The sequence below is a fragment of the Uloborus diversus genome, chromosome 9 (genome assembly GCF_026930045.1).
Source record: "Uloborus diversus isolate 005 chromosome 9, Udiv.v.3.1, whole genome shotgun sequence".
NCBI lineage: Eukaryota > Metazoa > Arthropoda > Arachnida > Araneae > Uloboridae > Uloborus > Uloborus diversus.
This window is the reverse complement of record NC_072739.1, coordinates 71,972,600-71,996,918: the sequence shown is the minus strand read 5'-3', so window position 1 is coordinate 71,996,918 and position 24,319 is coordinate 71,972,600. Positions and strand designations below refer to the sequence as shown.

General features: G+C 33.2%; 1 protein-coding gene across 1 annotated transcript in view; it reads left to right on the top strand.

Annotated features, from left to right (window-relative positions):
• Positions 1-24,319, top strand: part of LOC129230109 (glutamate--cysteine ligase catalytic subunit-like) — an 83,811-nt gene that overhangs the window by 16,074 nt on the left and 43,418 nt on the right. The window contains exon 2 of the mRNA XM_054864512.1: positions 13,227-13,336. Coding sequence (XP_054720487.1) covers positions 13,227-13,336 — 110 coding nt within the window. The remainder of the gene's footprint in view (positions 1-13,226; positions 13,337-24,319) is intronic.

Here is a 24,319-nt window from a genome sequence, read left to right as displayed (position 1 = left end):
TCTTTTATCTTTTCTCTGTGTTTTTTAGCACGCTCACGCCAGCCTTTCCGTATCTTTCTCTTCTCACGATCACTCATTTCACAAATTTTTTTTCTTGATGACTTCTTTCTTTCCTTATCTTTCCTTTTAACCTCCTCATATTTCTCAGGATCAGCTTTCAATTTCTCTCTTGCACGCCTCATACTTAGTTTTTTCACCTCTCTTCTTCTCTGTATTTCTTTCTCAGATTTAATTTTAGGTTTTTCTTTTTTTTTCCTTTTTTGTTTGAGCTTCCTCCATTTTGACTCTGGAAATTAAAAGAAAAAACATTTTAAAGATTTTATCCTGAAAACAGTTTGTGGGGGTTTTGATAGCCATAATGCAGAATTGAAAAAAGGCATAATTTAAATAAAGCAGTAGGGTCTACAAATAGGGTTTGCCTATATGAAGATTATGCATGAAGAGTATATGAAGGTATGAAGACAATGCCTTCAGGTATAAACCTTCAAATATATAAATAAATTCTAAAACATTTTCCAAAATGGTTTAAAAATTTTTAATTTCCTACACAACTGAAGATACTGCCTGAAAGTTTTTTTAGAAAGATAGATATAATGAAGAAATAAAATAATTTCTTAACATAAACAAGCAGCAAAATATTTAAAAAAAAAAAAAAAAAAACCCTACATGAGAAATAAATAAAACATATCCATATCATTTGCTGCCAGTTTTTTTTTCTTTCAAAGACATTATGTCTGGCATATATATTATAGCAATGCTTAAATTTCAACTAACTTTGTATTTGAATCACATCAATTGACATAGTGTCACATCCATGGACAAACTGTGTCCACAGATGTGATGTCCACGGATGTGATAAAAACAACCATTTCCCACATTTAAGAACATGTGCTTTTGAAGTTTTGAATTCAAAGTTGAAAAACAAATATTTTACACTTAATATTATCAATTCATTGAATTATTGTATTATCTCACCTGGTTATTTTAAATCTGTATGAGCCACAGATGTGATGAGCTGATCTTTACTCTCTGTAAATCAAGGACAAAAACTTTAAATAAAGTCACAGAAATCTCAAAGCAAGCTTCTGTTTCTGTTCCACTGAACAAAATGGCTTCTTGAGAGTTGATCCTTCAACCAATACAGTTTGGTACTGCCACCTGGGAGAATTTATTGGCACTTTCTTTTCTGTCCACAGATGTGACTATTTCTCTGGTTACAGGCATTAAACTTGCAATTAAATAAATATGAAAATTAAATTTTAACTTTAAATTTTTGAGAAGTGTGTACTAAATGTGTACTTGATCAAAAATATAGCTTAAGTAGCTAATTTCTTGTTTGGTGCATAAAATATAAAATAATGAAACAAAAAAAGTGAAGCGGTTACAGTCCACGGATGTGAAATCACATTCTGTGGACTAAATTTAAACAATAAATAAAATATTTTTTTATCATTTAGCAACTTCAATATATTCCATCAGTTGTATTAAAGTGTTTTTAGTCACTTGAATTATTTTCTAAACTTTTATTCTTTATAGTAAAAACCAGAAACACAAATTCCTGATTTTTCTGAGAATGACCCTAATATGCCTGCCTTCAATTCTAAAAAAAAAGTATCTTGTTGTCGCTTGATATAAACATGTGTTAAAAACTGTGGAAGTTTAGATTCTAATTTTTCTAAAGCATCTTTTAAAGTAGAAGAAACATTTCCCCTGAAAAGGGTTTTTGTCTCATCTCTCATCCATTGTGAATATTTAATTTCCTCTTCCAAATTCAAATCTTCAGTTAGCTCTTCCATGACATTGTGAAATTTCTGTAAATTTCCACAAACGGAACATCTTCCATAAAAGCAATCTTCCATATTGCCATCACAAACAATTAGCTTGACCAATTCTGAAGCATAATTTGGTAACTGTTTGACTGCTTGTAAAATTAATCGAACATTTTCGTGGTAAATACACAAACATAAATTTGATGGTGTTTGATGTCTGAGGCAAATGTGACCTGGTCGCAACTCACAAAATTTAGAGCGACCAATCTTAACACTTGGATTTTCAGCTTTAAAAATTTCATAGGTTTCTCCAAGAGTCAGCATCAAATATCTCTTCTGAATCTTATTTTTGTTGCCTTCTTCATCCTTCATTATTATAAAATCCAGGTGCCTGGTAGGATATACTATCATTTTCAAAAAAAGATAATACATGAGAAATTACTTCATTACTTATCTTGGTTACTCTTTATGACTGGGGAGCAGGTGATTTTAAGATGTTAGGAACTAGCTGGTGAGCTAACTTTTTCACAAGAGCTTGACATTTGTTAGGACTTGTGGGTAGGTTCCTTTTGACTTTTGCAATGGCTTTCCCAAATGACATTGGACTTTTAAATGCTTTTCTTGGTGAATCGGAATTGGGATCAAAAGAAGTACTTTGGTTTTTTGAAGCATCTCTTATGGATTTTTTTAGTCTGTACTTTCTCATTTCTTCTCTTTTCTTTACTCGTAGAGCTTCTTTATCCTCAATGGTCATTGACTTTTTCTTTGCTGTATGCCTACTCTTCTGTTTTTTGGTTTCATTTTCTAGGATTGAAATTTATTACTAGCTTTAAGTCTCTCCCTTTGCTCTCTTTTTCTTTCAGCTGCTGATTTAGCCATCTAAAATCAAAATGAACAAAATATCAGAAATGTACAAATCTAATGGCTTGTCTACAGCAGATAGATCAAACAGAAGCTGTGACTGACACTACATTGTGACTTACACTACAAAGTTAAAATATTTCATAAATAGAGAAAATGACTTAAAATTTAAAATTTAAACATGTGTTAATTAGAGACATTACACATAGAAAGAAAAAACTTAAAAATTTTAAAGAAAAGCTTAATTTTGAATCAAGTAGAGAAACTTTAGTATCTTTTTGTGATTTACACTACAACCAAAACAAGGTGATTTTTATGCTTCTTATTAAGTAACTTAAACTCATGAATCACTATTTAAAATAGGTTGTTTAATGGTAAATACAGTGGCTCCCAAAAGTCTTCGTACACCTACGACTTTCAACGAAATGAGCCCCAATCCATTGGTTAGAATTAATATTTTGAAATAGGTATTTAATTGTAAGATCTATGATCAATTTTTAACCAAACTACAGGAATAATTTTAAAAAAAAATAAAACTTAAAATTTCCGGCACTTTTTGATTTTTAAAAAATTATCTCACAAAAGTCTTCGTACACTTTATAAAATGTCTATATATTATGGAATAATCTAACCTTTGATTAAGTTATTAATTAGTAGAATGTCATATAATATTCATAACACCTTTTAAACGTCTGGGAATAAATTTCTTTCTTTTTTTTTTGCGTAATTTCTGAGTAAGTTTTCAACCACACTTCGAGTCTGTTTCTAGCTCTATTTTCGTTTTACAGTCCTGTTTTCGGAATCTAGCCTCCAGATATCTCTAAATACGTTACATTAAGTTAAAATATGGAGTTTAAGGAGTATTTTCTAAACTTTAGGACAATTTTCGAGGAACTAGACGCAAACGTTGAAAGCCGTATGCTTCTTATCGTTATCTTGATAAAAAACAAAGTTATTTCCAATAACCAAATTTTTGGCTAAGAGTTCAAAATTTGTTTTTAAAATATTTAAAGGAACAGTATGATTCATTATTTCATCAAAAAATTACAAACTACCAAGTCCTGATGCTGATATGCACCCTCACACTAGAACACCTCCACCGTCCTGATTAACTGATCCAAATAAGTTCTTAAGATTAAGTTCCTAATTTTTTCTTCTACTTACAGTTATACAACAATTTAACCAAAAATGTTAAATTAATTTTTATCTGTAAGTAAGACATGATTCCAAAACGTTTTTAGCTTATTTATCATTGATTTTGCGACGAAAAGCGTAAGCTTTCTGTTTTTCGCACGACCAAGAAAATTTCTGCGGAAAGAGGTCCCATTTAATCCTGCTAATCAAAGAACTTGGCGAACAATTTAGGTGAAAATTAAATGTAAAATGCTTCACTTAACTCTGCAGAAACTTTTACAGTACACAAATGTGTATTTTTCATAATTTTTTTAGCTTTAAATCTCCGATCACGTTTTGTCAACTTCGCCGGTTGCCCTTTTCTTCCCATGTTTTCGGTCCGATTCCTTTCTTTAAAGCATTTTATCTAGCACTTTACTATGCAAACAAATAAATTAACTAATTTAGAGACATTTCAAACCAATTTACCACTACTGTGGGAAAAAAATTCAAATTTTGAATGGTGTTTGCGGTTTTTTACGAATTCCAGCCATTTTACAGTATTAAGCACAATATTAATTAATAAATAAACAAAAAATTAAAGCCAAATGACTTATAAAGGTCAACACAATGCAAAAATATAAATAAAACGGCATATGAAAATTTTAATCATGAATATATTCGAAAATATTCAAGTGTACGATGACTTTTGTGGCGTGTAATTTCTCTGTTTCTTCGTTTTCTGACCCATTTCAAAAAGTAGCTAAGTCAATATTTTGAAAAAACCAATGGGTTGTATTTAGAATGACGTATTAATGATGTGTGAAAAATATTGGACTTCATATTCGAATTCAGTTTCGAGTTATTTTGGTTTTACTAAAAAACTTCAAAGTGTACGAACACTTTTGGGAGCCACTGTATATTATATTTTAATAATTAATCTACAAAATTCTGATGAAAATGCCACTTACCTTTAAATTCAAGAAATCAAAATGATGAAAAAAGACAGACCATGCTTTCAAAACAAAGTAGCCATTTTGAAACTGCAGTGTTGCCACAGATAAAAACAAAAATAGTTTTTGATGTAAAATTTTTAAATTTCAGACTATTCTAAAATACATATAAAAGTTATAACTGTTTAAAAAAATATTTTTATAATTCACTTGTTGGATACATTTACATGGAATTAACCTTACTTCAATTTTCTTTGACTATTGTATTCTTTACAACGGCTACGTTCTCTACCAGCATGAACACAAGAAAATTTAATTCTGTACTAAAGTAATCCTGGGTCAGCATTTTTACAGCACGATGAAACGTGTGACAAATCTAATACTCTACAAAAATTTGAAAACCACGCTTTCATTTAAGCCAAAAAAAAAAAAAAAAAAAAAAACATGGTGCACAAGAAGGCCCTGTGTATTTGTTTTTCACAACAAACTTAAAGATTTCGAAACTTTGCAGAAATCACTCGGAGTTACTAACATTCAGTTCAAATTTGGCATTGGCAAGAAGGAATTTTAACCACTTCGTAAATTATAAAATTTAGTATCCAAGTGTTTCTTTTATATTATTATAGACTGATTAACTTTTAATAAGTTGTAAAAATTATAACTTCATTTTCAGCTGCATATTTTTTCAAAAAATAGCAGTTGACCTAACATAATTATGAACATTGAGCATTTAATATATTTTTTTTCTGGTTGTTGCTTCGCGTTTAAATGAGCTTGTAAATGTAAGGTTGACTTCAGGGGCAGATATAGACTACAATTTTAGGTGTGTGTGTGTGTGGGGGGGGGGTCATGCTGAAGGAATGCTCCCTCCCATGAACAAAACAGTTGTTTGTGCTGAACTACCCCTGACATGGGTCCAAATTTTTGGTAGCCAAACATAACCCACACACATATATATATACAGAAAAGCACCGTTTATACATTTCTCTTTGGTACGTTTTGTCCCTGCAGAATCCAATACATTTTAATGCATACCTATTGTGCGTTTTCCCCCTTATACACTTCTTCATACAGTCCCTTCGAAAACGTATAAACTCTGCTTCACTGTACATATATTTTATATATCTATGTATTAAAAATCTTAGCACAATAAAAATCAGTACCAGTGAAGATTGGTAAGTATTTTCCTTCTCTCATTGAAGAAATCTGAGAATGATTTGGATTGAAATAGGATATCACTAATAATCAATGCCACTTAAAATGCATCCAGATCCATTCAAAAAAGAAAAAAATCATCATATATTAGTGCAGTATATAGATGTTAATTTATTTAGTGATCTTTTGGAAAATATTTTGCTGTGATTAGTCACAGCTTATATGTGATAATACTAGGTTGTCCCAAAAGTTCTGCACCATACAAGAATCGAAATAAAAAGCAATGGCATCAGAAACGCAAAGTATTTTATTCAGCAAAATACAGGCCATTGTGATTCAGGACAGCTAGCCATCGTTGTGCCAAAATTTCAATTTGGTGATGATACCATGAGGCAGGTTTCGAATCGAAAAATTGTTGACAAGCGTGTGTCACCTCGTCATAGTCATTGAATTGTTTACCACACAGGAAGGGCGTCATGGAACGAAACAAACCGTAGTCGGAAGGGGCAATATCAGGGCTATAAGCAGGATGCGGAAGAACCTCCATGCAATCGAGTTCCTCGAGTTTCGCTTGCACTGTTCTGGAGCAATGAGCTGGTGCGTTGCCATGTGGCAGCAATGCTCTCTTTCTGTTTGTCAGAGCGGGGTATTTCTGTACAAGTACAGCGTGAACACGCTCCAGTTGTTCGGCATAGAGGTCCCCTGTGACGGCACGGCCCGCAGGAACCAATTCGAAGTGAATAATGCCATGGATATTCCACCAAACACACAGCATGACCTTTTTGGCGAATCTGTCCTGTTTCGCGTGGGCCTGGGTATCTTGACCTCGTGGTACCCACTGTTTGCGCGTGTCTGGATATCGGAGAAACACCCACTTCTCATCCCCAGTAACGATTCGTTTCCAGAATCGATCATCCCTTGGGTTTTTCAAAAGTTCTTGACAGAGTTTCACTCTGTTATCGGCCTGCCGTTGGGTCAGCTCATGTAGACTTTGTCTCGGTCGCTTATTCCTGAAGTCCTGTTCAAGGAGCCTCCGGTGCATTGTATTTTTGGATACTCCTATCCTGTGTGCTATCGAACGTGTGCTGGTTTGAGGTTCGGCCAGGACAGCAGCTGCCACAGCGGTCCCAATATCCAATTTTGGCCGTCCACTTCGAGGCTGCTCTTCCAGGCTCAAATCGCCAGACGAAAAACGTTTGAACCACCGGGATGCTGTGGATCGATTGATCGTATCAGGTCCTTCAACTGCACAGATTTCCTCGCTAGCAGCTTTCGCACTTAGCCCTTTTTTCCAGAGAAAACGAAGCACGGCACGTGTCCCAGTTTTTGAATCACACATCTTTCGCGATGTCACACTACTACTACGGACGCTATTCTCTTCAATAAACATCCACACTATTCTATGACCTTTACTTGTTCCCCTGGTGGCAGTTTTGAGCGCATGCGCATCTTACTGTGTTGTCCGATCCACGTTGCAATCTGCATACCATTGATGGTGCAGAACTTATGGGACAACCTGGTATATTGTCGTCTCAAAGCAACAGTAAGATATCATAATATTATTTCTGGGATTAGATATCTTACTGATGCTCTGAGGTGGTGATATATATATGTGTGTGAAAAAATATATTGTGGACGTAAAGGAATAACTTGAAACTAGAAATAGAAATGGTGGGGACATTTCATTATGGATATTAAAATACTTTGCTCAATGTGATATTTAGGAAAAACTTGTATTTTCTTAGATAGTTAGTTTTAAGGCATGGATTCAATAGATGTTATACATCATTTAAAAAGCATCTACTCAAGTAATCAAAGCTGTCCGAAGAAACTTTTTCTTTTAAAATGAAAAGCATCATTATGAGGTTTGCTTGTACACCTAGTAATTTAACATTCGTATTTTTAAAAACTATTTCAACATTCATGTTTTGATCTTGAATAACTTTTTTCCATGTCATCATTGTATATGAAGAATTTCCTTTTTAAAGCATTGATAGAACAAAAATCCAAGATTTAAAGCTATTATTTAATAGTTTAGCTTTAAAGAAAAAAAAATTAAGTCAAAAACATGAGGCAATATTTTACCACTTTTACAAAAATAATAATTATTAAATTTTGAAGAAATATTACTCGCCAAAATCTTGGCGTTTTGTGCGACCAGATTTAATTGAGGCTTGCCACCATAGGTTAATGGCATTACAGAAGTCTTTGCTAGCCGTTTTTTGCCCATTTAACTTTACTCTTTCGACTCAAGAGCGTCTCGTTTCAGAGATGTGCTCTTAAGGCCTATTATATCCTTCATGGCATTCCAAACCCTTTCTACCTCAGCGTTACTCGACGGAATGCAAAGCATTATGTCTAGCAATTTTGTCATTACTTTCAAGTGACCCAGCTGGTCTCTGCAAAGCATTTTTCTTAAATGCAAGAAGTCAGTCTTTTTGAAATGGCACTTTATAATGCCTTTCAATTCCCTCCATTCCTGAAGGCCTTCTTCATTTGGCAACTCAAACATTTTACAAGCATTTGTAATGGCTGAGTTGCCATAATCAGCAGGCATATTATCTTCAGGTGGCATTAAGCTAGCATCCATTACCTGAAACATTTTTAGCAGGGTGTCAGAAGAGTCGCACACATCGCATATCTTTTTGTTGAAGATTTCAACAAAACTGTCAAAAAAAATGACACAGTCTTTCCACGGATCTTGATTATTGCTCCCTTGCTTTACAGGGACGCATAACCTATGACCCCTGAATCTATATTCATCCTCCTCCAAGTCTTCACACTCCGTAAGAAGCTCCATCAAATTGTGACAGCTTTGCTTTTCTTTTAGCTTACTCACATTTACTGCAGATTTTTTCATTACAGACATTGCAACATGCAACAAAATTTCCCTTGTTTCCAAGGTTTTGGATGTATTTGAAGCAATATGCAAAAAATCTGCAAAGGCAAATAAAAAAAAATACAGTACGATAAGAGGTCAAACTCTTGAGAAAACCTTTTGCAGTTGCTTTCACTTCCGATTTGTAATTTGTGTTGTGAGGTGACACTACTTGCTCCAAATGGCTCACTATTACTTCGTAATTTCGAAGAAATGGGTCGACAGAATTCTTTAGAGAATCGGCCCAGCATGTGTCACATACTGGTTTGAAAGATAAAATTTCCACTTCTGCTGTTTTTTTTAGCTCCCGTAAAAGCTTAGGGGAAGACCTATAAAAGGTATTTATATTTCTTACCAAAGAAAGAATGTCACTCATTACTTTACTAGTCCTAATTGAATCTTTCACAATTAAATCAAACACATGATTTAAACAATGTATGTACGAGGGAGAGTCTATTTTTGTCACCAAACCCCCCTTTTTCCCAACATTCACATTTGTGCCATCTACTGTTAAGCAAAAAAGTTTTTCTTGCCAATTATCAGCTACATTAGCATTTGAAACAACTGTTTCGATGGCAGATAAAATACCTTCTGCATTTGCATGAAGACCAATTTCTCCTAGTCCCAAAAAAAGTACTGCTATCTTGGGTTCATTGTCTCGTACAAAAACATATTGAATGCAGACCGCTTCGTACTCAGTAATGGCTTTGCTAGTTGAGCCGTCGGTCAAAATTGCAAAAGCATTGCACTCGTTTATTTCCGAAGAAATTTCCTGTTTAATGTCTTCTGCAAGGTGATACAAGAAGGTTGTAAATGGAAATCGATTCCTGTATGTTCTCTCCAACTGGACTCCATTCAATTCTTGCAACTCACATTCAGCATCAAAATGTATTGAAGCTCTATTTTCTTGGACCATGCTATACACAATGCGAAACAATTTTATCATCTTGTCTTGAACCTCGGGTGGCAACTTAGTCAACTGCTCTACAACACTGCAATTTGAAGAAATCCCTAATGCAGCTTTCGACTTAGCTTAACACGCTTGATGAGATTTGGAGGTAAAATGCAGATTTACGGTTTGCTTTTTTCTGTTTGGTGGGTTGCTTGCTATCTTTCACAAAGCAAGTTGCTATTGTCAGTCAAACTATCTTGAGAATATTGGAAACATTCACAAAACATAGTTCCGAGAATCCTTTTTTGAAAGACATGGAAAAGAGTACATGTGCTTTGTGTGACTTAGGTTGCCCCTTTCTGCCTAGCAGCATCCCATTCTTCATTGTATGCCCTTGCACATTGAAAAGGATTTCTGCCACTTCTTCTTTTTCACATTTTCCATAACTCAACTTTTGGAGAGGGAGCGAGCGAATTGAAGAGACCATGTTCACGACACACAACTAATTTATTTTTCTACTCACTGACACAATATACATGATGGGCAGTCAATTTGCCCTTTTTCCCGAATAGCGGTCAAAAGATATGCCATAAAGTTATCCCACTATTCGGTTAGGAGGTTTTTTCCAGTTATGCCTTCACGACTGTCTATAGCCATATGAACTCAGGCGCTCTCATACATCTGCGCAGTAGACAATCGCCGAAAGCCCCATTACGCAATTATGGAAAGCCCCTCCCCCCCATTTTTTTTTTATTTTAAAACATTTCTGTAAAAGATTTTATAGCTTTGAATTCCTAGGGTAACCTGACATCCATCTTTGCTACAAAACTGCTCCCTGGGCAATGGAAAATATGATAAACTCGGGGCGCGGGAAAAAGTTCTGGGAATAAAGCAATAAGTTAATGTAATCATAAAATGGAGGTGACAACTGAAGCCAGAAATTACTTCCGTGGATGGCTCTTTTTTTTTTTCTTTAAATTTTATTTTAGAAATATTTCCCATAAAAGGTTTCACAGTTTTGAATTCCATTCCCAGGATTTCCTAAATTTCATGTTAGCAAGTAAACTGCCATAAATGACGGAGTTTGATGATTAAAATTAGCTTGATTTGAATCACATGATCTTTTTTCAAAAAAGCATTGATTAAAATCCATTTAAGATTTAAAAAAAAAATATTTTGCTGTTTTAGAATGTGTTGCTTTAAATATAAAATGTATAGCATTTACAACCTTACTTCAATTAACAAGTCCCTCCCTGCCTGTTGTCATACTTTAAATATCAATACTTTAACTTTATAATAAATAATAGATTCAGGATCTAGCAATATTGCTGTTCTTTTTTTTTTTTTTTTCAGAAATGATATAAAAACAGACAGAAGGATCAAAGTGATCAAAAAAAAAAAAATCTTTAAAATATGAATTGAGTCATCCACATGTTTTTCAAACTGCCGTATTTTTCAGGCAAATTCTTGCGATTTATCTGCTTTGGGATGTTGACCTTTGTAATAAGAAGCAGTTTTGTTTGTACAAAAAAGAGTATTGTAAATCACTCTTTTTGTTCTTATAGGCAAACCGCTTCGTTTTTGAAGCCTTTAAATCTTGAGTTTTATCTGGAAGTATTTTTCAGTAAAATAGCAACTTCATTAGCATTATAAATTGCTCATCTACCAAGTCGAGATCAATAATTTATCAAGAAAGCATGCTGCTGATGTATCATCCGCTGATCGTTTTTTACTGCAGAGTTGCAATTGACCTATAGTGTGTCTTTTATGCCACATCCAAAACCACCCATCACTTTCTTCAAACAGGGGCAGATACAGGATTTCATTTTAGGGGAGGGAGGGGGGGGGGGGTCATGATCAAGAATGTAGTCTTACATGCAACAATTTCCTTGAACTTAGGTTTCTTCAGGTGCCAACAAAAGTACAAAATTGGCTAATAGCCGGTTGAAAACTTAAGTATTTAATTTATGATTTTAACTATTTTGAATTAAATACATAAATTATTATTAATTAAACTTAAATTAATAATAATTTAATGCATTAAAATGACCTAGTTAAGTTGTATTATAACTTGTTAAGATCAGTATTTACACCAGCCATCACATACAATAAATAAATACTACAAAAATCTAATAAGAATTAAATGTTTTATGAACATGATCATATTTTAATTCATCAGTTCATATTTTAATTCATGGAATTCAGCCATTGAAACTTGAGCTTCGTGTTGTTGAAAAATGACTTTTTTATTTGCCAAATGCGGATGTTTTCCCTCAATTTTATTGTTTAATTTCGTAAGCAGGACAGCATAGTATGCTCCAGTATTGTTTTTACCCTTTTCAAGATAATCAATGAATCTCATTTCATGGCTTTCCCTAAAAACTTGCCATCATTTTTCCAGCAGAAGGAACTGTCAGTTTTTTCTGGAGCAGGTTCTCCCTTTGTAGTCCACTGCTTCACCTGTGCTTTTGTTTTAGGGGGTGTAATGGTGGATCTAGGTTTCATCCACAGTGACTAGTCCTCATAAAAATTCCTGCTTGTTGCACTGGAATTGCGCCAACAGAGAGCAGTGCAAATATTCATTCGGACTTGTTTCTGGTCCAGAATGAGCAAACACGGCACCCAACGTGCCGCCAGCTTGCAATGCCCAATTCTTCGTTCAAAATGTGGCAAGCACGTTCCATAGAGATGGATCCATAACTTCTGCTATCTCCCTAACCTTCAACCTACGGTCATCCACACCATCTGATGAACTTGGGAGATATTTTATTTGTTGTAGCAGTTTTGGGCCGACCCAAAGGTTCATTATCACCCAAGCTGATACGGCCTTATTTAATTTCTGCTGCCCAAAATTTCAGTGATCAATGATGGAACAGAGACCCATACGCAGTGTCCAACTCCTCTTTAATCTGTGCTGGTGTATTCCCTTTCAAAAACAAGTAGCAAATAACAGCTTGATAGTCTTATGTTTTTCATTTTCACAGGCTCACCATTAACTCACAAAAATGGCTGTTAAACAAACAATTTGAGCTAAAATTGGTGCAATTTTGGTTTAGAGTTACTAAAGAACACCTAAATAAGAACAACCCACTTAAAATGATAGTGCTGCCATCTTCACATTAAGGTCGGAAACTTTTCAGACTGCCCTTGGAAAAAAAAAATTAATAATAATAATAACCCGCAAATTACTGTCAAATTGATTTACAATTCACAAAGAGCATATCCTGTCCAAAATTATTGGTTGAAAATTGGTTTGACTAAATGGGAAAATTTTTAGTGTTCAGAGCGAGGAAAACTGTGGCAATTATGAAACAGAAAAACTACATATGTTTTCTAAGGAAAAAAAAGTGTTAAACTGCACAAAGTCAATTTTTTCATTTTTACAATTTTTCAGAAAAAAAAAAAGAAATTAATTATTATCTTAAGACTTCCTGAATTTTATTCAAAATTTGCTAGAGAAATCTTGTAGAAGCTTGTAGATTTCATCTACAATCAGAATTTTAGTGTAGTTTTTCTCAAAAATTGCATGCAGTTTATTATTATTATTGCTATTGTTACTTCCAGTTTTGAAGTAAAATTCAACAAGATTTTTATGTATATTTTAGATTGAATACATGATAGTCAAGTTTGATCATGCTAACAAAACAGCAAAATTGTGTTTAAAAGCAGAAAAATTGCTACCTATTTTGCAAGAGAAAGAGAATAAGAACCAAGGGTGAGTATAGCAATTTTTTGCAAAGTGTTTTCTCATGTAAAAAACTCTTTCAAATTCATATCATAGGCACAATGCAAGATGAATGTGCCCTGCATCACAACAGGTTTTGTTTTCTTTTTATATATTTTGCATATATGTGTTTTAGCTAGGATTCTCCGCAGTCATAGCACAAATTTTGCCATTAAACTTCATAGGCTTTAAGGGGTTTGAAGTTAATTTTGGAATGTCCCTTGTTCAATTTACAATTGCCTCCAGTGTTTGAACTGTCATAGAAAAGAAAAAAGGTTTGAAAATCAAGGTTTAGTTTCAAATACCAGTTTGACATGTTTTTTGAACAAATTAAAAGAATATTATTTTAAATTCTGGCTTTGCCATGTAATGATAATGTTTAAAGTGTTATTTTTCTGGGGGAAAATGCTTAAAAATTAAAGCTTGTTTTGTATAATCCATAAAATATATTTATATATTTGATGAAAAGTTTAGTTGATAATTTGTTAGTTCTTAATTCATTTTTAAAAAGCTCCTTTAAAATCCTTAAAAAGGCCTTATTTTTTATTTTATGAAGGAGTGAGAGCCCTGTATAAGGAACTCACACACAAATAAACGTCCATTTTTATAGTTAATATCCAACAGTATATAAAAAGTGTTATGTAAAAATTACAGATTCACCAAATATTTGATTGGTATTCGGTATACTGCATATTCAGTTTGGGGGGATACCAGGGCTAGAAAAATCTTGAAAATTTTACATGCCCAGCCGGGCATGTTTGTCTAAAGAGTACATGCCCAGACAAAATTTTTACATGCCCTGTTTTTTTTTATTGTATATTAATAAAAACCTTTAAATTTGTCATATATAGCATTAGCCATTAATCAGACAAAATAACTACACAGTTGCATATAGGAATTTGTTTAATATAAATCATAAAAAATATAGTTTAAATCAGGGGCGCCGACTTGCAAAAATCATTGGGGGGGCTGGCCCAGTCATCACCGGGGGTTTAGGGGGTTATGTAATCCCATGGAGGTTCCCCCCCCCCAAATAAAGGTCGATTGTTGTGCCTTGAAAATGCCAATTTACATATTTTCTGGTGTGTACAATTTAAAAAACAAACAGTATGTGGCATGGCGTTTTCAAAGTAAAACAATCCAAAAATTGGTATACAAATTTTTCTGGTTCAACTAGATCATGTCACTTGTCTTAGTAAGAGACATTTTTTGTTCTATTTTATGGGGAGTCATGCAGTGCCGTAGCTAGGCATGGAAAAGGTAGGGCGCTTGACTTGCATTGAAGGGCACTGCCAGAGACGCCGACTTAAAAAATATCGGGGGAAAGGGGGCATGCCGCAGGAAATTTTCTAAATTTGAGATGAAAAATAGTGAGTTTTAAAGTTTTTTTAAAATCATATAATCAACATTAGAACCTCGAAAACTCGACAAGCCCGACACATATTTTTTGGCTTCGAAAAACGGAAGAAATAAATACAAACACACACAGTATTTTTGTAAAAGGAAATTTAATTTACGCATGCTTTTTAAGACCAGTTGTTTTTACATTAGTGACATCGGCTAACATATTCAAGTGTAAACGCAGTCTCTCAATGTCTAGGTCATTTTTGAAAAACTCAGTTGATTTTTCAAAATGTTCTCTTCTCTTTCACCTCTGTTTAATAAAAGCAAGCACTCTTGTTCAACTGCAATGACCTGTGTGCGTCTAGTTGATGTAAATCGCCCAATAATGCAAAATTGCATCATTTTACAAACCTCAATGTATATTGCCTTGTAGTACAGTCAACTCCCGTCTTACGCGAGGGATGCATTCCAAGACCTCTCGCGTAGGTCGAATTTTCGCGTTGTGAAGAAGGGTATGTGTAAAATTTTTTTTATAAACGTACCCAATTATTTTAGACACTTGTAAACACCCCCTCAAACTGTTAAAAAACATCTCTTAACTAACTGTACATTACTGTCTCTTACATAAAGAACTGAATGTTTACTTGTATTTAAAAAAAACGTTTTATTCAACATAAAATACTGCTACGATGTACAAAATCAATGATTAATGAGAAAGAAAGAAAAAGTAAACCGGTATACGGTAGACACAGTATATAGTAAGAAAAGCAAATGCATCTTTAGTTGTACTGTACAGTCGATCAATTAATGATATTCGTACACAATACACGAGCAGTTTCCATTTTCATAAATTTTTGCAAGACACTACTCGGTGAATTTTTACGGATTTCCTTTTCTTGACTTGTAATTGTATGTACGGAAGAATCACTCATACCTAATTCTCGTGCTACCTTCAACGCATTTTTTACTTGACCATCAGCTTTTCAAGAAGCTCTAGCTTTTCTTTAATTGTCATGAAACTTTCTCTTTATTTCACAAACTTAAGATGAAACAGCGCTCTTAGGTGCCATTATATTTCATTAACTTTCGCATTTAAAATGAAAAGGGAACTTCTACTCTCAGCGATGGTAAAAGGATCAAGATACATTCATGAAAAAAAATTTTTTAGTAGCCAATAACAAAGCTGATACGAAAACACCACGATTCCCTTCCGAGAATTTTCGTGTTGCGGTGAGGAATTCGCGTTAGGTCTGAATACTGGAGAAAAAATCGTGTTATAGCTATTTCGCATAAGTAGCGCGAGTCAAATGTTTTCCTTTGGGATTTTGAAAGTGTGCGGTGAGCTGCCTTCATTGTTTTCATACTTCTTTGGTACACGTCGATTCCGAGGAAGGGAAGGATCATCATTTTGTGAAGGTTTTCTTTTAAACACAATTCCCATAAGTATTCAAAACTATCACGCCTCCCATTTTATATACAAATCAAACTCTCATATATATTTTTCCAGATCAGCAACATTTAGGTGAGCGCGCCGCAGCGCTGCCCACCGGCAACAGACTTGACCCGTAAGTTCGCGCACTGGGACAAATTTTTACAGTACTCGAAGTACTGTAACACTATCATCATTCGCACCACTCGTTTTCAGTTAACCTGCTTACACAACCGTAATAATTATTTGTTTTAACTCATTACTGAATATATTTTACAAGGTAAACTATCTTCAAACAAGGAAAATAAAAGATAAATTTATGAGTTTAGAAAGCATAATGTAACTTATAATTTACTTGATTTATTGGGGGGTCTCTGCCCCCTCAAAAATATTTTTGAGGGGGCTCGGGCCCCCTCAAGCCCCATGGAGTCGGCGCCACTGGTTTAAATAAATAGTACATAATTAGGCATAGTTGAAAATTTACAAAATTGTATTACCAATATTATTGTTGGCATGTCCGTCAATATGTCTAGTTCCTTTTGTGTTAAACAACCAATGTTCGATTGCTGCCGATGGCTCAAAATTATCTGATTCCACACCATCAATTGCTATTCTCATTAAACTGCTAACAGTCTCTGTGGATAAACTGCAACGAAGAGGGCTTTTTATACGGTTCATGGCACTGAATCCCCTCTCACATGCAGATGTGCTGGGAGAAATGCAGAGCATAATCTCTACAAGCAAAAGAATATTAGTGAATTCTTCTTGTTTACTCTTTAAAAGGTAAGAATAAACAGCCAGAAGATTAGAAGATGTTGCCCGCATTTTGTCGATCATTGCTTTGAAACCTGCCCATTCACTCATGGCCAAACGAGTTTCATCATCACTTAGGTTTTGGCTGAAGTGATTACAAAGTTCAGCAATTTCACTATTGCCATAAGCAGCCAAAGCAGTAGGGTTTTCTAATGGCCAATAGTTGTAGTTGAAAGTGTTGAATAAAGAAATTGGGGTTGAATTTTGAAGCTTTTGAAAACGGTTGTCAACACACTGCAACACATCATCAATAAGGTCTTCAATTTGGAGTTCTTTTCCTTTAAGTTCAATATTCTGAAAGGAATTACTTTTGAAATTATCTTTAAAAGCCTTCATGTGCGGTCCATCAGTATGTCGCAAAGCTTCTAACTGTAAAGAAGAAGCCTCCAAAGTGGTGATCACATCCAAAATTGTGAAATCGTCAGATTGAAATTTTTTTGACACTGTCACTAAAATGTCAACAATATCTAGCCAATAATGGAGAGCTTGAACAAAGCGAACAAGCTTTAGTTCTTTCAAGTACCCCTTCATCTTGGCGGATTTTTTATTAGTCTTTTCCGTTGCAGATTCTCAAGATGTCAGACAATTAGATGAAAGTTCTTTTTTAAAGCTGATAATGGGTCATTCCACAGTATTCACATGTTACGTATGGGACATTTCACAGCAAAAGTTTAAGATAATAGTAGTTTTTTCATTGACAACAATTAAAGTAGGTACTTTGTAACTATTTTTTATGCAGTATATACAACTTCAACTAGGTGTCTGTAAAATATCTTTTTATTTTAGCTATTTGTTATTTTTTAGAAAAATAATAAAGTTTTGTTACGTACGGGACATCACAAATTTTTTTTTTTAAGTACCTTCAGTCAATTGGACTTTGCTCTGAATTTATCAGGGCAATTCTTTGGTAACGGAATTACACATCAGAGCAAATTTATAAGTTTTGATTGGAATTAGACTAAGTTATTATTTTTTTTAATTTATCATACTATGCATGCATAACAAGTGTATGCACAGTAAACAAAATTTGCATTTGAAATAGTTCACAAACAATCCATACATTTTTTAGAATTTTTTTAATACTTGGTAACGGAATTACAGAAATAAGACAAAGTTAAAAGTGATGCTAAGTCAAACTTGAATTACTGTGAATTTAAAACATGATTTTATTTATTTTTTCTGTGGTTCAATTGACCACATGTGATATTATAAAAAATATTTGTCGTTGAAAATATACTCATTAGTTAATATTTTTTTTTGGAATTTAAATGGAAGTAACGGAATTACATCAACAGTAACGGAATTACATCTTATTAAGCTTTTACTTTTTAATTCAGAATTTTATTTTTAATGAGAAATATGCAGCATAAATATTGATTACATTTTACTTTACATTGTATAATTTTACAAACTGATCATTTGTGAAGGATAAATGACCCCTGCGATCCATTTGTGGTTCAGAAATTGTCATCAAAACATCTTTTTCTTGAATATTATCATAGTCATCTTGTGAAGGCCAGATGAAAGTGTCCCCATTTCGCTTTACAAATTTTACAAGTAGCCCAGAAGATTTTGTGGTCATCACTTGTCCTACGTAATGATGTATAGTTTCCTTTTTTTTGCTTGAAGAAGCAGGCGTATATTTAACTAAGACTCACTGGCCATTACAAATTGGTGGATTAAGTTCACTCGTCGGCTCACAGAAAGGTTTGGGATTAAAATTGTGATATGTATAATCAATTGAAAGCGACATATTTTTTATTTCCATGACACCTTCGCTCATAGCTTTAGCATAATGCACATTACGCACATTAGGAATGGGTAAAATATTTTCCCATATTTTATTATACTCTTGCATATTTTTTTCTATTTCCTTTGTTTCACAGTATAACACGGTAATTTTTTCACATTTTGCTTTAGCTACACGATAAAAATCTGCAGCACTTTGTACTTGCTCTTCTTTGGACAATACTGCGGTTGACACAGTTCTTTTAACAATCCCACCAATCCCATCAACAGCACCCTTACCATGGCTCGTGGCGAAAAACTCCCAAGTGATGTTTCTCTTCAGATGGGTGAGAGCACAAAGCAAGTACTTCTGCTTGAATTGACTTGATGCTCCATCGGAAAAAAATACTAACTCATCATATTGTTGTTTATGTCTAACTTCTAGTTCCTTAATTATTATTTTTAAAAATGTTATTACTGCATATTTGTCATGGGACATATAATCGGACACAATAACAAAGGAGTGTACATTTTCTGCTTCCCAAGCACAAACAGTAAACAGAGTAACTTGATTGTGGGACCAATAAGAAGATTGAATCTCATTTTGATTTATTGTTGTAAAATTCTCTGCAAAATCAACCTGGATAATTACTTTGGAGCTGTTGTTTTGAACATCTAGTTTCTGAAATTTGAAAGATTCTGCTTGTCTCCTCTTAATGTATGTGTGACGGAGAAAATTTGGCACTTGTTCTTTTAATGCAGCAAAGCAGTTCTCAACAGTCCCGTTTTCAACTGTCTTAAGCACTTTGGCATTATCTGTTGTCCACTGATACCATTCTATTTTCAAATCTTTGACTTCCTCAAAAGCATCACAGGCTTTAATAAAGGAAAGCTGAGGGCAATTGTTACATTCAGAGAACATACATTTTTCATTGTCTTGATTGCAAGTAATAACAGAACAAAATTCTTTGAATGATACTGGGACTTGAGGTAAAACTTTTTCTAAAGCAAGTAATAACAACCTTACATTTTCGTGGTACTTACATAAGCAAGTATTGTGAGGAACATCCTGCTGTAGCAAAACTTGCTTTGGGCGTAACATTGCAAATTTTGAAAAACTTATTTTCACATCATTATTTTGCTGCAGGAACATACTATGTGCTTCTTTTAAAGTTGAAAGCATGAATTGTTTTTGCATTTTCATTTTCTTTTTATCATTTTGTACAGTTACATAGTCTTTTTTCCCAGGACAAACCCATGATGTTTCAAGAAAAAACATTTTTACTTTACTTTTGATTTCAGAACTTAATGCAAGAGTTTGTTTTGTCTCCCTTTGCTTACAAAGTAATCCAACATCAGAGGCAAGTTCTTTTATTACAATAATTTTTTTCCTTGGAGATCTTGGTAAATGCATCTTGACACGCTGTTTTGCTTTTCCTATTGACTGAGGTATCATCAAATTTGTCACAGACATTTTTGCTGAACTGGGATTGTTTGTGTCATTTTCTGAAGATTTTTTCTTTCTCATTCTGTGCTCTTGAACACGCATTCTGTTTTTCACTCTTTCACTAGCCAATTTCTTCTTACCCATACTCAATTTTGCCATTTTCTTTCTTTGTCTGTCTTTAAATTTTATTCTTTCAATTTTTTCAGGATTACTTTTTAATTCTTCTCTGTACCTCTTCATCTTTTCCTTAGCAGTTAAAGCCATTTTCAAGTTATTGTGATTTACAAAATATAATACTAAACTTACTTAGAATTGAAACACACTGTATAACTAAGAACAACATCCAGGCAAAGCTCACCTTGTTAAAAAAACATGCGTGTTCTTTTTATTGCAAAACAAAAACAAACAAGTTGAGCTGTTTTGCAACAACTTTTTATTAAAACAGCTTAACTTTTTAAAGTTTAGTTCTTTATTTTAATTCCCAAGAAGCAGTTGTATATTAAACTAAATATAGTTTTATGTTTGCACAACTTATAATGTCCGTTTTATTTTTATTTTTGAAAGAACAAATGAAACTGAATAATTATTTCAGATACAAAAAAACTTAACCACAACAAGAAATGAACTAAATTTGTTTACATATATGACATTACAACTACCTGGAGTTAATTAATGCATAAAAAAGTTCAATGTAATTCCGTTACCGTAATTCCGTTACCTATTTTGTAATTCCGTTACCGTTAATTTTACCACTAATTAAAAACATATTACAAATTTTTTTGCATCACTTTACTTCTTCAGTGTGCCACTAAGAAAAAACAGAACATCTAGTTTTTAACTACATTATTCTTAGAATAAGGAAAACTTTAATATCATTATGGTAACGGAATTACATTAAAAATTCCCATCATTATAATTTATTAATAAATACAATTAGAACATATATATTTTTAATTTTAACAATATTTCTACTAAAAGTAATCTCTTTGGTATTGAGCAGATAACAAACAAGTAAAAATTAAGCATATTTTATTATACATGAGCTTAAACTGTTTGCTCAATATGTATTTATGTAAACTGCACCCTTCTGGATGCCTGTTTAAACTTGTCTGTCTGGTATTACAAAAACCATAAATGTAAAAAAAATACTAATAAATGAAAAGTGTATACTTTTTGCTACAAATCTCCAAAATTTGATAAAAATTCGAGCTATTTTAGTTTTTGCTACCCATGTCCTGTTTCTCAAAGAATTGCCCATCAAATATTTTTACAAATAAATATAGTGAGTGAAAGCAGAAATATACCTGCTAACAATTACCTCTTTAGTTATTTCTGAAAAATGTCTCATTAATTAATAAAAACTAATTATTTTTGTTACGTACGGGACAAGGCTGTTTGTTACGTACGGGACATATGAATTGAGATCTCAGTTCTATGAAGAATTTTTATCTAAAATGAGCATAAATCTTGTGAACTTAATAAATTTATTATTTAACTAGTTTAAATAAAAACAAATAAAATTTTCTTGAATATTTCAATTGTTTTTCTGTTTAAATTAATAAATTCTAGTCTACATTTGAAGAAGAAGAAACATTAAAAAATAAACCAGTACATTTACACAGTATAAATTACTGCAGATCTGAAATTTTTTTTTATATTAGTCCTAAGACATTAATAATGTGTTCAATCTTTTTGACCTCTTCTACTGTTAATGAAAAATGTCCGCGGCTATTAATTGGACTAGGTGCATTGCTAAGTTTTGCCAAAATATAATTTTTAAAGATTCTATCCTTTTCTGGAACTTGCGGCCAGAAAAATTTGTTGTGTCCCGCAGGTTTCATGAAGGATACATACAAATGCTGGTTGTCTATATCTTCTACCACCCCTGGCCACCAATTATTATCATATAAGATTGACACCCAGTCTGACTTTTCAATTAACACAGAAACGCTCTGTGCAACTGATCTAGATTCTACCGGAACTAAAATTTTTATTTCTTCATCAGGATTTTTTTTATGTGAAAAAGAAGAATTTATCCAAATGCCAAGAGTGTCAGCTAATTGGTTGGGCGAAATGAATCCGGTGAATTCCCGATATTGAGGTGGCCATTTCCCACTTTTCGCGTAAACCATTCTTTACAATGCACCTTTGAATATCATCTTCACTTATGTATTTGATATTTATATGGGGTGTCTCCTTTTTGGCAGCTTCAAAAAATTCCATTGCTGTATTTATTATATATTGCTTCTGTAATATGCCAAGCCAAATGTTCCTTTTTACCACTGCCCCTAAACCATCCACTGCACCTTTTCCATGTGCAGTTCCAAAAAAGTTCCAGTCTGCTGAAACACCATAATAATGCATGTGGAGCATTAAATTTTGCATATTATATCTGTTTTTAACTTGCGCCCCACAGCCATCAGACCAGAAATGAATATGACTAAATGTCAGGGTCCGTTTAATATCTTCAATTATTGTATAACTGAAAGCAAATACTGCATCTTTAGTGTGGTTTAAGTCATCAGAAACAACAACATAGTTTTTATGTTCCAGCTCCAGAGTTTTGCTGTTTTTATAGTATATAATACATGTAAATACAGTCACTTGGGATGAGTTCCAATGAGCTGCCATAATCTCCCCTTGTTGCTCCAAAGTATAATTTTCAGCAAAGTCTTCATGAATAATTATATTTTGAGCTTTAAGAATTTCTTTCAGATATTTGAATTCGGCAAGCTGCTTTTGGGCGGTATAAACATGCATGGCAAAAGGTTTTAAAAGGCTAACCAGTTCTTCTTTTGCCTGGAGTAAGTCACAAACAACTAGTTCTTCTTTTCATTTTTCCTTCAATTCGCTTCCATTGATAAAATTGGATATCCATTTCTTCGACCAAGCTATCACAATTTATTGTCTTGCTTGTCCAAGAGTCCACACCACATTCTTTGCAATTTCTGCTGCAACAATTTAATGATTTGCTGTCATTTAAGTTGAAGCAGCATATTGTTTCTTTCACTGCAGTTTCTGCATTAGTTGGTAATTTTATTGAGGCAATTTTATTGAGACCTTCTAACAGCATCTCAACATTTTCATGTTGCATGCACAAACTTCGTGATCTCTCTGGGATACTGGAAATACTTCAGCGGGACAAAGTTCTGCAAATGTACTAAACCCTATGGATAAATTGGCTTATTTAAACAGTTGATGTGCTTCCTTTAGTTTCATTATTAATATTCGTTTTTGATACTTGGTTCTTTTGCCTGAAACAAGGTCTTTTACAGAAACATATTCTTTTTTTCCTGGCAAGATTCTACTTATGGAACCTTGTCTGTAAAAATCTATCACTTCCTGTTTTTGGTTTTCGGTAAGTGCATCTGTCCTTTTTTTCTAACATCCTTCTCTTTATTAACTCCCTCAAGACATTTAATGTTAATTTCCTTTGAAAGTACCTTAATTTTTCCTGGTAACCAGTTTTTTATAACATTTTTAAAAATTGGTATTTGTTTGGTTGGTGTTGATGATAATACACTTTTGACACGCTTTAAAGCTTTACCTAAAACTTGTGGTGTCATCATCATAGAATTTGAAGGTTGTTCTTCATGTCCAGTCATATTTTGACATCTCTTGCTTCTTTCAATTTCTTTTTTATGAGCTCTTTGTGCTCTTTTTCTTTCAGTTTCATATTTCCTTTGTTGATAAAATTCTTTTTTAGTCATAGTGGACTTTTTCTTATCCCTGTATCTTCTAATTCTTTCCCTTTCTTTGATTTTATCAGCCAGTTATCTACATCATTTTTTCTTTTCAGTCTGTGTTTTCTAACTCTCTTTTGAAGTAGGAGACATAATTAACTTTTATAAATTATAATTATTCTAATATACTTTATATTAAAATCAAAAATCTAATTAAAATGTATTTAAATACTTATTGTGTAATAAATAATCATACATATATATAACTTTTTGAAGTTAAATAACTGATCAGTTATGATTCCTAAGTTTCTTTTCCAATTTTTCAAGCATTCTATATTCCAACTAATGGTAGCTCTAGTTAACCACATGTGTTCATTTATACACTGGTTATAGCTGGTACTGCCATCTATGAAGCAATATTCCAAAATATATCTAAAAATTATATTTTATCCAAATTTGAAATTAAAATTCTGCTTTTTGTCCCGTATGTAACAGATTTGTCCCGTACGTAAAGCACTTTTAATTATCTC